This window comes from Hyperoodon ampullatus (genome assembly GCF_949752795.1).
Source record: "Hyperoodon ampullatus genome assembly, chromosome: 14".
NCBI lineage: Eukaryota > Metazoa > Chordata > Mammalia > Artiodactyla > Ziphiidae > Hyperoodon > Hyperoodon ampullatus.
In genome coordinates this window covers 23480449-23497471 of record NC_136927.1, presented here as the reverse complement: position 1 = coordinate 23497471, position 17023 = coordinate 23480449, and the positions used below count along the sequence as shown (strand labels likewise).

General features: G+C 62.7%; 1 protein-coding gene across 1 annotated transcript; it reads right to left on the bottom strand.

Annotated features, from left to right (window-relative positions):
• Window positions 1–1052: 1052 nt before the first annotated feature.
• Window positions 1053–12007, bottom strand: TRAF7 (TNF receptor associated factor 7; the record flags this gene model as incomplete). The annotated part of the gene is made up of 20 exons (XM_079718623.1): window positions 1053–1422; window positions 1594–1713; window positions 1798–1929; window positions 2018–2137; window positions 2291–2413; window positions 2499–2615; window positions 2717–2756; window positions 3492–3574; window positions 3770–3897; window positions 3984–4032; window positions 4259–4332; window positions 4415–4632; window positions 5292–5426; window positions 5528–5711; window positions 6377–6410; window positions 6578–6670; window positions 7151–7267; window positions 10016–10107; window positions 11615–11672; window positions 11927–12007. The coding sequence occupies 20 exons, from the start codon at window positions 12005–12007 to the stop codon at window positions 1408–1410; spliced, it is 2013 nt and encodes a 670-aa protein (XP_079574749.1). The 3' UTR covers window positions 1053–1407.
• Between the last annotated feature and the right edge of the window lie 5016 nt (window positions 12008–17023).

Here is a 17023-nt window from a genome sequence, read left to right as displayed (position 1 = left end):
GTCTGTCTATCCTTCCCTCCCTCTGTCCAGGAGTGGCCAGAGCCCCCGGGGCCAGTAGCACAAACAGGAGGCTGGGGTCTGGGGGAGGGGTCTGTGCTCCGCCAGGGCCTCCCCTCTGCTCTCTCTCTCCTAACTTCTCTGCATCTGAAGAAGTTGAAGGACGTGCCTTGCTCGCTGCTGGGCTGTGCGTGGAGACAGTGGGGAGGGCTCTGCCTCTCCCATGGGTGCCGGTGTGAGGGTGCATCTGGGCTTCAGGGGAGCTGTGTGCACAGCGTGGTGAACGTGGGCGCGTCAGTTGGGTGACAGCAGTGGGTGCAGGGCATGCATGCCAGGCTGCGTGTGGTGCGTGTGAGGGTGTGCCCAACCCTCCCTCCTTGGGGCCCTGAGCTGGCCCCGCGCAGCCAGCCCACCCCCGCTCCAGTTCCCACAGACACTCTGCTCATGGTCTGAGGCCGTGTCGTGTGGTCGTTCTCACCTTCTCCCTCCGTCTCCCCCCTCCAAAAAGTACTGACTGGCCTCCTCTATCGTGTTTGCTGATCCACATGTGTTGGGCACAACTTTGACATTTCTTAACAAAAAAGAGAATTAAAAAGCGCCAAACACCAGTGATTGTGATTCGGGTGGGCTGAGGGGGTCTGTCAAGGTGGTGCCTGGGTGTGTGGGGCCCCTTCCAGTGGTCATGTGCTGGCACGTCCCCGGGTGGGTGGGCCTGGCCAGCTACCTGACCTCTCCTCAGTGGGTGGCCCAGGCCAGGGCCAGCAGGTGGGGAGGGGGGGTCCGGGCAGGGAGCTACTGTCAGCTGTCAATAAACAGCAGAATATGGAGCTGCCTGGTTCACTTTTTTGGGATATGTACATTGGGGCAAGTGGGAGTTAGCCTGTTCCTGACAGGAAGGAGAAGTCACCAAGAGTGTACATCCTGGGGATGTCAACAGGAGCCTCCTGTGGTCCCTGCCCAGCTTCCCTCCCACTGGCTGCTGGTGCCTCTGCTCCCCAGTGTCCTCAGGTGGCCTCTTCCTCCCCCTGAGGACCGTCCCCACTCAAAGCCACAGTCTGTGCAGCTTTTATTTCAATCAGGAAGTAATCAAATTTATATACAATCTAAAAACAGTAGAAAAGGTGAGTAAAAAGGCCCACAGTCCATCTGGAGTGGGGATGGAGGGTGGGCCTGGTGAGCGTCGTACCTGGTACCCAGACGGGCTGGGCACTGTCCTGGCAGTGACGATGACAAGGCCAAGCAGAGGGAGGCTCACTGGGCGCAGGGCAGGGAGGGCACTGTCTGCCTGGCTGAGTCTGCCTGCCTGTTCCCATGGGGCAGGCAGAGACCCCAAGACCAGCCATGTGGCTCGCCGGACTTGGACAGGCCTAGGTCAGGCCCAGAGGAAGCCAAGACCTGGCCTGGATTCTGTTAGCAAGTCCACACCTGCAGGGGAAAGGCTCTGTTTCAGGTGCCCCTTTGGCCATCCAGCCCCAGAGCCAGCTGCCGTCCATACCCGCCCTTCACTGCTGCCTGCCCAGGGCCACTAGATCCCATCTCCCCCGCCCCCGCTCCCCCCATGCAGCCCCTTTGGATGGCCTGAGCCAAGGCACTGACCTTCACGGTGCTGTCCACAGCTCCTGAGAAGAGCCGGCCCCGGGACACAGCCAGTGCAGTCACACTGCCCTGGTGACGCAGCAGAGTCTGCGTGCAGATCATGTTGTCCATACTCCAGACCTGGGGACACATGGGACATGAGGACCGCGCAGGCCTGGCACCCACCCTGAGCCTCCCACCGTCCGTCAGTAGGCCAGCTCGCACCCTGAGAGACCGGTCATAGGATGCGCTGAAGACTTTGGTCTGGTCTGGCGTTGAGATGACCGCCAGGGCATACACAGTGCCAACGTGTCCTGTCAGGGTCCGCACCTGTTCCTTAGACTCAATGTCCCACACCTGAGGGGGTGGCACAGGCAGGTCAGAGACACAGACGGGGAAGACAGGGGCCCAGAGTCAGACCCTGCCCCTTGGCATCCACTCTTACGTGGATGAGGTTCTCGTAGGTGCCACAGACAATGTGGTGATTCGTCACGGCAATGGAGTAGACGCTGCCACCAGATGTCTGCAGGACGTGGATGCAGTCGAGGGTCCGGATGTCCCAGATCTATGGGTAAGTGCGGGCTACTTGGTCCCAGGCCAGGCACCTCATCCCCTGGGCCTCTCAGCAGCCCACCCACCACCCAGGGTGCATGTGAGGGTCTCCCCACGCTGGCAGCGTGGGGGCAGGGCAGATGGAGCCGGCACAGGGAGGGCGCACCTTGATTGTCTGGTAGGAGCCGCTGTACAGGTAGCTCTGGGCAGCCACTAGGGCCCGCACCCAGTGGTTGAGGCCGGTGAGCTCCTTCTTCAGCTTCAGCTCGGTGCCCACAATGTCCCACACCTGTGGGAGTGGCCGTGAGCGCAGGCCTGGGGGGCAGGCACCGGCACCCTGCCACCCTGCACACACGTGCACCACCTTGCCTGACCTTGATGGCCTTCAGGGAGCCGCTGAAGAGCATGTTGTGTGAGGAGACCAGCGTGCACACCGGGTTGTCATGGGCCCGGATCGTATTCACCTTCTGCAGGTTCTGGATGTCCCAAACCTGGCGGGAGGGAGGACGGGAAGCCTTAGGCCCTGGCCGAGCCCAGGCCCCAGTGGCACAGTGAGCCTGGGGGTCCCGGCCCGCCCGCCGGCTCCACTCACGATGATGGTGCAGTCGGCTGAGCCGCTGTAGAGCTTGCACCTGGGGAAGTAAAGCCAAGGTGTCAGGGTGCGAGAAGCCAGTACCCTCTCTGACAATGCCCTGGCCAGGCTGGGGGAGCACTGGCCACTGGGAACCAGCAGCCTGGGCCATTGCCAGGATCACTGCTGAGCCCAGCCTCGGTTTTCCTGTCTCAGCGAGGGGACCTTGGATGTGGAGGCCCAGCCCCGTGCCTGCCTGGCAAGCATCTGACAGCTGAGCTGGGAGGTAATTACCCCTGTTAGTGTTGCTGGCAGTCAAGCTGTTGCTTCCTGTGAGCCAGCATCTCTCTCTCATACACACACACTCACACACTCACGCCCACAACACGAAGCCTTATGACACAAGACAGGAGGGAAGGTCTAGAAGGGGCACCCTGGGGGTGAGGCGGTGGCCAGGCAGGCTTCTCTGTGGTGCTGCGCCCTGGGCTCTGGCTGCCGGCCAGCAGTAGCTGAGCCCCTGCCTCCACTCTCTGGTCCCACATCTGTCCTCTGGCTGCCTGAGGCTCTCCAGGGCCAAGGCTCTGCTCTGTGAATGTACAGCTTCAGAGGTGGAAGGCCCACATGCTGCCACCCATGATTCAGCCCAGCTCAGGGTCGAGGGCGTCTCCCAGGAGGAGCAGACAGAGCCACCTCTAGGACACGTGCAGCCATGGACTCAAGCTCACAGTCCACAGGACCTCCCATCCCCGGCTCCACATGGGCCCCGTGGTCTGTGGACACGTGTGCCTGCACTCACCCCTGGATGCAGAGTGCCAGCACGATGCCATCATGGCCCTCCAGCGTCTTCTGGCACTTGTAGGTGGTACATGTGTCCCACACCTGCGGAGACCAGGATCAGGGCAGGTCCCAGCAGGGTCAGCCCAGTGGCAGGGGGCACCATGGCAGGAATGACGTGAGCATAGGGGGAGGGGAGAAAGCCCATCCATGGGCAGGCCTGGAGCCGGCAGAGGCTGGTGTGCAATGCCCACCCCTACCCCGCCAGGCTGCCAAGCCCCTAGGCAGGACCCTACCCACCTTGATGGTCTTGTCAGAGGAGCCGCTGAAGAGCAGGTCCCCCATTGAATAGACGCAGAGACACCAGACGGGGCCCTGGTGACCCACAAAAGTTCCTTTGCACTTGAAGATCTGCTGCGGGTCGTAGGCTGCAGAGAGATGGGGGAACTGGTGATGGGGGAACTGGAGGGGGCTTCGGGGATGGCGGCGGGAGCGGCAGTGGGCCCATACTCACATCCTAGGATGCCCATGTTCAGCCGTGCGTTGATGTGGGACAGCTCGTCCTGCGAGGCCAAAAGTAGAGCAGAGGGTGGGGTGGGCGGGGCTCCACAGCCCTCCATGGCCCCAGGCCTGAGCTCTGCCAGGGCAGGGCAGATGCAGCAACAGCCCTCCCAGCACAGACACCTAATCGTAAGTGGGAATAAGCCTCCTGCTGGGACCCAAGCTGAGAGATGGTCCCGTGTCCCCCAGCCCACCCCACCTCCCTGCATCTGGCCCCTGCCCACTCACATTCAACATGGACGCGTCCCTCCGGAACTCCATGAGGTCCTCGCTGAGCTTGCTCTGGTTTTCATCCAGGACATCTGTGTAGCAGGGACCAGGAGCAGGGTGTCAGGGACCAGGAGGAGGGGCTGCACCCCTGCCACCTCTGGGCCAGGCTCTCACCGAACTTGAGCTCCAGGCTCTTCTCCAGCTGGTCGATCTTCTCTGAGAGCTTGCCCAACATGGAGCGCAGGAAGGCGATCTCCTGGTCCTTCTGGGCCAGCGCCACGTGCATCTCGTGGAAGCGGTCATCCGTCTGCTGAAGGAACTCCTTCAGGCCCTCGAAGCGGCAGGTCTCCAAGTGAGTCTCATACGTGTCCTGGTTTCCGATGAACGTGCACCTGGAGGGACAGGACAGCTGCCCTGCCCACCTGCTCAACTGCCCGCCCAGTTGGGCTCTTCCCTTTGCCTCCCCAACCCCAAGAATCTCTCTGCCCACTGCAGCCCCGATGGGCCCTGATGGGCCACCATCCTCTGCATACCTGCATGCCCACCAACCCACCTACCCATCCTGCTTCTACCCAGCAATCCAGTTATCACTTTGCTCCTGCTCAGAGCTCTTCAAGGGCTCCTCCACCACCTCACCAGCTTCTGCCCTAAAGAGCCAGCTGCTGCCTCTTCTCCCACCCCCACCTCCCCTCTGCTCTCAACTCCACCAGCTGCCGGAAGCCCTCACCCAGGTCTTTGCCCAGCTCGTGCCCATGCATGCATTCATTCTCAGCTCGTGCCTTCCCCAACCACCCGCAGCTCCCTGACCGCTCCGTCCTCCGTGTTCCCATGGTGCGCAGGTCTCCTCAGCACCTGTACCTCAGTTTGTAATTACATAGACGATGGTGTGGTTCCCGCTAAGGTCGTCTCCCCAGAGCCCGGCAGACAGGCGGATCTCAACCAAGGTTTGCTGAAGGAGGGACCGTGAATGCCAGCCCAGGCCCACTCGCCCCCTCAGGTCCGCCCACCCCCACCCCGGGGCAGCCCCGTGCGCCCACCCCCGCCCACTCACCCGTACTTGGAGTGGGGACACTTGATGTGCTCGCACTCCTTGAGATGTGCCTCCAAGTTCATCTTGAGAAGGGGCGGGCAGCTGGGGTTGTTGGGGCACCGCACAGGCCTGTAGTCACAGCTGCCCTCGTGGTCCCTGGGGGAGATGGGACATGGGGAGGGGGGGCTGAGTCCCCAGGGGCACCGGTTCTCAGTACCCCTGGGGGGTGGGGACTGGGGATGGAGGGGGGCACTTACTTCCGGGCGCTGAGCTTGATGGTGAAGGGACACCCTCGGGGGTCCACCTCAAAGACAGTGGGCTTCCCGCCCCCCACTGCCCGACAACCGTGCCTGCAGTGGATGAAGAGCTCGCCAATCTGCTCAGCCACTGCGATGTTGTTCACCACCACCGTCAGCTTGGCATTGTCCACAGGACACTTCTCTGGGGGGGAGGGCGTGTTGACCCCACAGCCCACCCGGCCACCATCTCCCCTGGCAGCCCTGCCCTGGGCACTGTGGCTAGGCTGCTCTGGGGGAGACCATTCCCTGGCGGGCGGCAGGCCTGGAACACGCTCCCCCAGCTGGGTGGGCTGAGCCTCTGTCAGGGGCCTAATCCACCCATCTACCTTCCCCTCTGGGGCTCCCGGAACAGGAAAGGGTGCACGGCTGGGCCACCGAGAATGACCACTGGGTGAGCAGGTGGTGGCAGAGGCCTCTCAGTTGACCCGAGAGTCTGGTGCAGGGCCAAGAGAGCTGGGGACAGAGCATGGAGAGGGCCAGTCCTGGGCCAGCCGCTAAGGCCTGAGACGGTGAGGCCGGCAGCCTTGACAGCAGGGGCAGCGTCCGAGAGAGTGGGTGCTGTGCCCAGAAGGCCCACCCACACCCACCGTGGGGCGGGCTCTGAGCTGCCGTGCTCATCAAGGTCTTGAGCCTGGCCCGAGCCTGGCCTGAGCAGTCACCCAGGAACCGCTGCCACAGGAGGACTAGGGAGAAGCGGCTGTGCAGCCAGGGTCTCCATCAGTGCTAGGCCCAGGCCGGACCTCCCCGGAGGGACCTCCCCGCCAGTGGGGAATAAAGGCGGCCGAGCCTAGGCTGAGAGGGCCCTACCTGACTTCAAGGCGCATCTTCGACAGAAGGTGTGCTGTGAAGACAATGGACGGATTGGGGTGTGGCCGCAGAGCTGCCCCCACCCCGTGCCCACTGCAAAGGGCACCTGCTGGGCGGCCAGACCAGGCCTGTGAGTGAGGCCAAGGTTCCCCATGAAAGGGGCCTCATGGTGGTGCACAGGTTGGGGAGGGGCAGCCTCACCCCACACGTGGTGATCACAGGGTCCTTGAACACACTGCAGCAGAGCTGGCAGCAGAGCTTCACCGAGGGCTGCTCGGCAAACACCAGTGGCTCCTAGAACAGGCAGGGCTGGGTGAGGGTGGGGCCTGGGACTGCTGACATGGGTGAGGGCACCCAGCCCCTTCCCCTGTGGGCCTGGGCTGCCCTCTTGGGGTGGAAGCACCTCAGCCGGGGTGTGTCCTGAGAGGAGTCCGCTGAAGCCTACGGCTGGGCCTGAGCTCCAGTAGACCTGAGCAGGAAGGGCCCCTCCAGCCATGCCCTCACCCCATGATACCTACCCTCTCCCTGGGACAGAGACTAGAAAGGGCCCCACATAGGACCCGCCTTTCATTCCCAAAGCTGATGCCTGGGCAGCCCCTGGGGTGGGGAGTGAGAAGAACGTGCCTGGGGGACCCAGCCCAGCCCCCCGAGTCCCTGACGTGGACCCGTGCGGATCAGGGGCCCCGATCAGGGCCTGAGGGGAAGGTGCCCCCACCGCCCCAGGACGGGGAGGGTCCCTTGGAGTCTGCACAGAGCCTGCCTGGCCACACCTACCGGCTCCTCCTCCTCCTCGGGCAGCGAGAACGTGGAGCGCAGGGACATGCTGGACTCCGAGTGCAGGGAGCGGACGGAGATGGCCGAGTCAGAGCGGCGTGGGGTGCTGATGGGGGGCTGCGGGCAGACAGGAGGCCGTCAGCTGGCAGGAGGGCCGGGCTCAGACCCCCGTCCCAGTGGGCGCCCACTTAGCCCACGGCTCGGCTGTGTGCGGGGAGCCGGTGCGACGCCCAGGCCCCGCCTGCCTGGCAGTCCCGGCCCTGTGGTTGGGACGCCTGCTCACATCTGCCAACTTTCTTTGTGTAAATGGAGAGACTTCCTGCTATTCAATTCTATGAGGACACGCTCGGCCTGCTTCCTGCTTCCCGTGAGGGAATGTAGGCCGCAGAGGGGACACCTCCACCAGCCAATCCCGGGGCGGGGGTGGCCACGGCCCCCAGACTGCTGGAGGGAAGGGGGTGGAAGGCTGGCCGCGGGAGGCTGCAGGGCTCCAGGTGCCCGCTGGGCTCAGCCACCGGCCTGGCTGTCCTGGCTGGGGACACTAGCCCAGGCCGGTGAGGCTGGCTGGGGGGGAGGTGGGGACACCCCCACCAAACCCCAACCAAGCTTCTGAGAGCAGGAGGGGGGGCCACGGGTGCTCGTCTCTGCCTGAGCCACCAGAAACACGGATCTGGGGGAGTGCCAGGGCAAGGGGTACTGTCCCTTCCTCCCCTCTGGGCCTGGAACCCTCCAGAAGAGATACTCCAAGAGCAATCACTCCCCACGCTCTTCCCCTCCTGCCCCAAAGCTTCATTCATGAGCCATAAACCTCCTGCCTCCACGCCCAGCCCACCTGCCCCCTCTAGGTCCCAGCCACTCTGGGACGTGGCTGCCTCTATCTGAGCCTCTGTGGGTGTGGGGACTGTTGGAATGATCCCCTCCCTGCCAGCCCGGGGTGTGGGACCCACCGCGGGCAGAGGGAGGCTGGCCGGGCAGTTCCAGGGCCCGGCTTCCCTGAGCGGGTGCAGCAGAGATCAGTGTCCCCAGCATGCCCGCAGACAGGGACCCCCCTCACCGGGGCAGCATCTACTTCCCGTCACAGCATCTCAAGTGGCATGTTTGCATGGAAATGCCACATGAGAAACAAGAGGGGAAATCAGAAGAAGTGTCAAATTATCCCCAGGGCAGCGATGGAAACCAGAGGGTGAGAGCAGGTTCAGACAGGAGCTGGGCTAAGCATTCGGGGCCCGGCCTGGCTCTGTTCTCCCCTGCCACCCTAGCCCCCTACCCCCTGCCCGCCTGCCCCTTGCGGGGCTCCCACTCCTCCTGAGTGAAGGGGCTGTGGCTGCCAGGCCGGGGCTGGGGGCAGGGTAGCTGGCCCTAAAGTACAGGGACTGGGGGAAGGCCCGGCTCCCCAGGGCAAGCAGAGGGGGCAGCCTGTAGGGGCCGAACGTCCAACAGAGATGGTGCCCAGGTGGCCGCGGCTCAGGGCCCTCACAGCACACGCCTACCCCCTTAGAGCCATCAAAACCCAAGGATTCAGAAACCATAGGCACGGGGAATTCACTTCCTTCAAGGCCCAGCTGGGCAGGCGAGCCTTCTGTTCCCAGCCTCACTCCGTGGGCAGGTCACAGGTCCCGGAGACCGAGGCAGGCAGAGCCCAAGGGAGGGGGAGCTCGTGCTTAGGGAGGGCCTAGTGCAGTGCTGGGCACACAAACGTGTTTGTTTGAATAATTAAAAATACTTTTTTCCTCCCTATTAAATAGGAAACAAAGGCCTGGCTGCCCAGCATGAGGAGAAGCCTTCGGTGCTGGAGGCTAGAAGGGCTGAAGCACTGGCCGGGGTCTGTCGGGGGCTCTGAGGGAAACCGAAAAGCAGGCACAGGAGAGGTGAGTGGCAGTGGGAGGGTCCTCGCGTCCCACCCCCACCAGCCGGGCCAGCCTTCGCTTCCCGCAGCAGTCCCAGAGCCGGGCAAGGACCGACAAACAGGGAATGGCCACTGTGACCCTGGCCACAAGGCCTGGGTATCGACAGCCAGCTCCAGCTCTGACCCAAAGCCCTTCCTCACTGACCCCAGCCTGGGCCTGTCCATCTTCCCCCACCTGCTGAACCCCGTCTCCCTCGTCAGGAACCCCAGACTCGGGGCCTCTGCCTCTACGCGGCAACCCACCCATTCATACTCTGCTCAGCAACAGAGGAAGCTTTAAAAATGGGGATTTGGGAACTTCCCTGGTGGCGCAGTGGTTAAGAATCCGCCCGCCAATGCAGGGGACACAGGTTCGAGCCCTGGTCCAGAAAGATCCCACATGCCGTGGAGCAACTGAGCCCGTGCGCCACAACTACTGAGCCTGTACTCTAGAGCCCGTGAGCCACAACTACTGAAGCCTGCACGCCCTAGAGCCCATGCTCCGCAACAAGAGAAGCCACCGCAATGAGAAGCCCACGTACCGCAAAGAAGAGTAGCCCCCACTCGCTGCAACTAAAGCCCATGTGCAGCAACGAAGACCCAACGCAGCCAAAATAAATAAATAAATACATAAATATTTTAAAAATGGGGATCTGATCTTGTTACCCTCCCGAATGAACCTTCTGTGGCTCCCACCCCCACAAGATGGAGCCAAACTTGCCTCCTCTCAGCCTGCAGGCGCCACACCCTCTGGCTTAGCCACCCTCACCAGCGCTCTCTGGAAACCCAGCCATGGGTGCTCAGGCCTCAGGGTGTTGCACATGCTGGGCCTCTGACACCAGCTTGCTTCAACCTCAGACCTGAGCTCACGGCAGAGCCTCCACCTTCAACTCCTCCTGGGCCCTAGGCACCTGGAGGGAGGGCATGGTGGGAGGCAGGCTCTGGAGGGGTGGGGAGGGGGGAGCGAGGCGCAGACCTACCATGCTGTCCTCCTCGTCCCGCGGGGAGTAGGCGAGGGAGCTGGAGGAAGAGGGCGTCCTGCGGTGCTGTTTGTATGTGCTGGTCCCATCGGCTGTGAAGAAAAGAGGGCTGAGATGCTGCGAGCGGGGCCGTGCGGGGAGGCCTGACCACCGTGGCAGGCAGTGGGCTCCTTCGCAGATGGGCCAGGCAGGGGCAGAGGCTGGGCTGGGGGTTGTGGTTGCCTCCCCAGGTCTAACCAGTGCCTGCAGCTCACCCGCAGGGCTCAGCCTGCCCTGGACAGTCCCAGCGCTGAGTCCAGAAGCTCCCAGCCCCAGCCCTGCCACCCACAGGCAGAGAGGTCCGAGGCCCCTCAGCTGGTACGTGGTGGGGCCAGGATGGCAGCCTGGTGGTCTAGGTCCCCTCTCCGCCCACCTCCTCCCCTGGTGCGGCCAGAATCAGGAACCGGCCCCAGGCCCTCTTGGCCTCCTACAGGGAAGGCTGCTGAAAGCATGGCCCTCCTCCTCCTGCACGTCACCCCAGCTGCCCAGAGAAGGCACTGGTCAGGGGTCCACGTGGGAACAGGAGCCAGCCTCACAGGCCCTAAAGGCAGCAGCCAGAGGCCTACAGTGGCCAACACTGGTCTCAGGCCCCAGCCAGGGCCAGATGTCGCAACAACCAGCCCCAAAGGCCTGGTTAATGATCCAGGCTTCAAATGGCTGCCCTGTGACTGGGCCTCAGTTTCTCTGTCCGTAATGAGAGGGGCTGGGTGAGGCAACTGTTCGTGCCTGGTCACTGGCTCTGACCATCCCTGACACTGAGGGAGTTGCTGGGTTGGCCACGGGTGAGACAGGCCCCCGTTACTCTCTGCCCGGGAGCTTTTGACTGCCACGACAGGGTGCTACATGGTTTCTAAAGGTAGATAAGAAACTAAAGAACAATTACTCGGGTGATGCGATTAAGGGGTATGTATATTTGCTTTTTCCTCAGAAAAGAACATCTAAGAAAAAAAGAGGGCTCTTTCACAGCCCCGAGGGGGTCACCCAGCGGTAAAAAGGAGCCTGTGTGAGCAGATGTCCACGGCGGCCTGGTGACCCCGCCAAAAAGTGTATCAAGAAGATACCGTGGAAAAGCAATTAAAAAACTAATTAGCAGCTGGTGTTCTCCTATGAGGGGCAGAGTCCTGAAAAGGCAAAAGAACGCACACTGCTCCCCAGAAGCACCGGTCCTGACAGGAGGGGCCGCATGCCCTCATGTCTTCGGGAAGGAGGCTGTGACCTCGTGGTCTAGTTCCTCACCACCTCCCAGAACACACAGTGCTGAGGGCTCAACCATGGGACCAGACTCGGGAAAGGACCCCGTGAGTACTTCTTATCACCTCCCCATGCCCAGCCTGGTCCCCAGTCCTGACCTTTCAGAGCCTGCTAGAAGCCTGGGTGGGACGAGTCAGGGGTTGCTTGATAAAGGACAGGTGTGCAAAGTGGTGCCGGAGAAGTCGGGCAGCCCAACCCAGAGAGGCGGCAGGCGAGGCCCCGGGAGGCAGGTGCAGGAGGATGTGGGGGTGTGGGAGGAGGATGGGGGACTCCTGCCCAGCCCAGGTTGGCCTGAGCTCACAGGCTCACCTTTTGTGATGGTGGTGACAGCCGAAAAGGCGGGCCCGAAGGTCGTTTCCATTCTGGTCTGGAGAGAGAACAGATGAGACTTGGCCTTGGCCCCAGTGAGGATGTGGACACACACGTGGACATAAGCTGACATGCTTTCCCCCTAACGAGTCCACATGCGTGCATATACTCGGACATGCCAACCACACACACGGCATGGCCCACCCAAGGGACCTCCAGGTAGGGAGAGGACGGCTCTGGAAGCTCTTCTGGGGCCCTGGGTATGTGGGGTGTGCACAGAGGCAGACCCTTCCCCGAGGGTGTCCCCCTTACCCCGGTGGCGGCGTCTGGGGTAGGAAGGTTGCTAGGCCCCCCGGAGAAGCGGTTGTAGCGGGCGCTCTTGCCCGAGCTCATGCTCTAGAGAGGCATCTAAGGTCCTCGGGCAGCGTCCCCTATGGGTGGAGCACAAATGAAGGGCTTTGGAGATGGTGGCCAAGCCCCTGTCGGTTGGTGGGGCCGCTCCACACAGGCAGGCTCCCTCTGGCCAGTCCACCACAGGCCACGCTTCAGTCTCTCTCCACCACCAATCCCAACAGGGGCAGGTCCATGCGGGCAAAGTCCCTTCCCCTCCCTCCCGTCCCAGGTGTGCACAGGCCAGAGGAAAGGAGGAGACCCTAGGTGCACGCAGGCAGCTGACACTCAGTTCTACCTTGCTTTAAGGCTTAGCCCTTTGGAAAAGCCCACCAGCTCCACCCCAGAGCTGGAGAGGCCCTCACCCCTGCTCTGTCTGCTCCTCTGGGTCCGAGGTCTGAATGTCCCTGGGGCCAAGGCTGGGTATACACAGCAGGACAAAGCCACAGGCCTGTTTCCTGCCAGGGCAGGTGTGGTCAGGCCGAAGCCGCCTGGTCTGCAGGATGTCGAGGATGCTGGCCGTGCCCGCAGAGAACCTGTGGGTGATGTACTTGGAGCCCAGCCCCTCACCAGCCTCACCACATGCAGAAAGCCCCTTCGGGCAGGGGAGGAGTGAAGAATTCCGACTCTTGACCTTGTGCAGGTCACCCACTCCAGGAACAAAGGGTGCCCCAGTGTGACCCAGTCTCAAGGGCTGGGGTGGCAGGGAGAAGGCACAGTGGGAATCATCCCAGGTCTCTGGTGACTCCCACCCAAGAAGAGAGGGGCTAGATGGGCCCTGAGAGAGCTGGCCAGGCCCAGGTGTACCCACAGAGTAGGAAGAGATTAGAAAGAAAAGGAGACCCGGTCAGCACCTCACACTAGGACGGGACCCCAGGGAGAGCTGCTCCATTCCCGAGACAGCGCCCACCCTGTGGTGGCCCTATCAGTAGGCACCCCCTGGGAGCAGTCTTTCCCATGTCAGGACCCTCAACGGTCTGTAGCCAGGAGCACAGTCTCCCCCTGCAGCGGTCGGCTGTGTTGAGAGCCATGAGACTGCCGGCTTGAAGCTAAGCTCCCCACGGGGAGGAAGGCCACATGCTCAGGACTGCTGTCAACAAGCCCACTTGAGCTTTCCACCTCAGGAGACTCCCAGCAGCATCCCCTGGACTGTGGGCTCATTGCCTGGCACCCGGCCCAGCCATCAGACCAGCATCAGGAACTGCTCTAGGAGGTCAGGTTCATCTTGCTCCTGGGGCCGCGTGGCAGGCAGGGGCCCACCCTGTGGTCTGGAGTCCTGCAGGACTGTGAGGCTCCAGGGGTGAAGGGCTGCTAAGCCCCCCACACTGTGGGAGAAGGCGGGAGATGCTCTCTGCCCCCTACTGTGAGTCCAGCAGAGAGCAACTGTACAGTCCAGCTGGTTCTGGCACCTTCCACACCAGGTCCTCCTGACCTGGACCATCTAGCTACGTCCACGCCCCACCCCCCACGGCCAAGCAGTGTGACCTGGGGCCCACCCAGTGGTCCCCCAATGCGGCCTGCAGGTTTGCAGGGAGGGGAGGGGCTCTCAAGCATACCCCACCCTCTGTACTGTGCTCCCAAGCTGCCCACCCCTTCAAATGCCACCTGCACGCCACCCTCCCAAACTTTGAGACTCAGGCATTGACAGGGTGGCTCTTGGCCCCTGCAGTTGGCACTGCCATGAGGCACCTCCCCCACAGGGCTCTGAGCCCCTGTGGGTCTGGCTATATAGGGGGTCCTGAGAGCTTGGCCAAAGTCCCCCCATCCTGCCCACCACTCTCCCTGCTGTGACTCGGGGGGCTTGGCTGCCTGCCCCAGCCCAGGCTCTCTGGTGGCCTGTCCTCTCAGGGGAGAGACGGGGGCTCCTGAGAGTGGTCAGCGCCAGGCCCTCAGGCAGAGGGGTGAAAGGGGCTTGTCCAGAAGCCCACCTCCAGCCCCGCTGAGAGTCTGCACGCTAAGCAGGAAGTCTTGGGGGCCGCCCTGCTTGGGGTAAGGACACTCTGGCTCCAGTGAGGCCCAGACAGTGGAGAGTGGGAGCTCCAAGATTCCTCGCATCAGCATGAAAAGCTCCGCCCTTTGGGGAAACCCAGGGTTGACTCCAGCCTTAGCACCACGGGGGCGGAAGTGGGGGGTGTCACAGGGAGGCCACTGGCTGACACTGACCTGGATTTTACAATCCATCTGCTCCTTCCAGTGCAAGCTCCCAGGGCCAAGAAGCCAGCTGCTGGCTCCAGCAAGCAGCACCCACGGTCCGGGTGGCCAGGGCCACAGCAGGCACTCCCCCAGGACCTCAGCCAGACCACTGCCCGCCCCCCTTCGGTGCCGGGTGCCCAAGTGCCTGTTGCTGTAGCCTGGGAGAGCTGGTGTCTGGCTGTCCTGCACTCTGAAGTGAAGTAAACAGAAAGGCACGCAGGGCCCGCAGGGCAACATGCAAATCAGGCCGGGAAGTCCGCAGACAGCCAATAGCGGTCAGGCCCACAGCGATGACACAGGACCCAGTAGGGGACGTATGAGACCAGCCCGTGAACCAAGCTGAGTGAGGGAAGGAGGGCGGGAACCATTTCCCAGTTCACAGGGTTCAGTGTGCAGTCCCAGCCCTGGACAGGGGGGTGGGGGGAAGCCCCTGCTCGCCCCGCCCACCCGGAACCAGAACCAGAGATTGCATCCAGAGCATCTCAGAATTGAGCAAGATGCCCTCGGCCTGCCCTCAGGCCGGTCCCTGGGGGCTGCATTTCGCAATAATGGTCTTCCCCAGTATTCTCTGGCTCTAGAGGCCAAAACCCCAGAAACATAACAGCACACGCAGCACTCCCCTGGCTGGGGCTACAGGGAGGCTGGGCCCAGCCGTCCTGTGGGTGTGCCCTGGCCCCCCAGAGGAGGAGGCCTCTTCCCCACCCCACAGTCAGCCTGAGGCTCTTAGGCAGGCAGGAAGTTGTCAACTAGAGCAAGAATCCTCAGCCAACCCAGAGCCTGGCCTCTCTCAAACTGGGAAAAGCCGTGGGATGGGCCGACTAGGGAGACCTGGGGTTGGGGAGGGCGAGAAAGGGCTTCCCCTCAGTCCTTCCCCACTCCCTGCCAAGTCCCCACACCTCCTGTTCCCAGGTGCCTCAGCAGAGCCCAGGGGAGGGACTCAGGGATTCTACCCCAGAAAGAGAAAAGCCCCCAGGTCCTGATGGAAATGGGGCTGTCCACCTTGGATAAGGCTGATGGGAGAGTGGGACCTACGGATGCTTAGGGTCCGTGCAGGAGCAGCCCGTCCCCTGCCTCGCCTGAGCCAGGGGTCAAGACCCAGGGGTCTTTGTCCACCCACATCCATGTCTAAGGGGCTCCTGGGGCCTGCGGTGCACTCACCACCCAATGAGGAAACAGCGATCTGCCCAGAACGCCCCAGCCCCTGCACTTCTCCACCACAGCCCCTCTTCAGGAAAGCCCCTCATCAGCCCCCTTCTCTGAGCAGCCTGCGCAGGAGGGCAGGCCAGCTCCATCGGGGCCCCTCCTCAGCCTGTCCCCTGGAGGGAGCCCAAAGGGATCTTCTGGGGCCTCACCCTCGGGACTGTGGGACATGACCCCCCTTTCCCTTAGGAAGTACCCAGAGGGGGTGTGGGTTAGGCATGGTCCCGTGGCTGGCAGCCAGTGGAGCGGCAGCCTAGGCTGGCCATGCCAGAGCTGGGGGCAGTGGGGTGGCCAGACGCGGCCGAGCCCCACCTCAAGGCAGCTCCTCTGATAGCCCTAGGCAGCAGATGTGGTGGGGTTCCCTGAACAGCACATGCTGAGCCAGCAAGGGGGTGGACTGCCCTATAAATGTCGTCAGGCCACACGTTTGGCACCGACTGCCCCAGGGAGGAGCGTGGGTGGCTCGGGAATCCTCGTCCCTTCCTGCCATGGAGCCGTGGGTGGCCAGCTGGCTGGACTGTGGCCGGAGCTCCAGGTGCAGCCCCTGGCATCACCTTCAGACTGCACAGCCCCCCAGTAAGCCCTTCCCTGGGCCCCCAGGCCCCCAGGCCCAAGCCCAGGCCAGGCTGCCAAATCCTATAGACACAGGCCTGGTTGCCATAGCAAAGCCACACACACTTCCCCTGGCTGTTTCCTGGAGTCCCCTTCATATGCCTTTTCCATCCCAAACAGGAAGGGTGTGATGTTGGGAACCCCCTCAGCAGGCCCTGATCTGAGGTCTGCCCGGCCTCCCTTCCCTCCCAGCACTCAGCCCAGACCTTTGCCCTCACCTTGCCATCCTTCCCTCGGTATCCACAGCCTGGACTCCCCAGAGGTTTCGAAGCTGCCTACCTAGACACCTGCTGTGACCTCCCCTCCCAAGGGCTCTGCCCCCTTGCACCCTCCACCCAGCCTCCTGGCCTTTCCTGTCCAGGTCCAGCCTCTCCAGCCTACCCGGCCCCCTGTGCTAGAGGGAGTCTCTCCTGCTCTGTGGCCTGGCCTTAACCCCCACTTGGCAATGGGAATGCCTTCCCTTCCCCAGTTCCCTTGGGGCCAGCCTCATCTCCCCATCCTTTTCTTCCCACATCTGATGGCCATGTATGAGGTGGGAACCTGGCCCAGCCTGGGGGACATCCAGAGGGCTTCCTGGAGGAAGGGGTTGGCCAGATCCAGAGCAGGGAGAGCATGTTCTGGGAAGAGGTGGCATTCATCCCCCTATCTCAGTGTCCAGCTGCAGGGCCACTTTTTCCTGTCCACACCTTCCCTCCACTTCAGTGCCCAGCCTAGCTCCGACTGCAGGGGTGGAACTGGGAAGCATGTCCCTAAATTAGTGGGTCTAAACTCATGGAAACAGGCCCTGGGCCTTCGCCCAAGAGCCAAGTGGCCAGCAGTGCCTGGGCCCAGTCTGCACCTCCAGGCTCCCTTGGCCGTTTTCTCATCACACCCTGCGTGGCTTCTGTCTCCTGGGCTTCCTCCTTCTTGCTCCCCTGTAGAAGTCAGGAAGGGCACGCAGTCCCTGGGCCAGATCTGGGTCTGGAGGTGACCGGGAGCGTGGAGGGCAGAGGTCTGGCCCAGCCCACTCCTCCA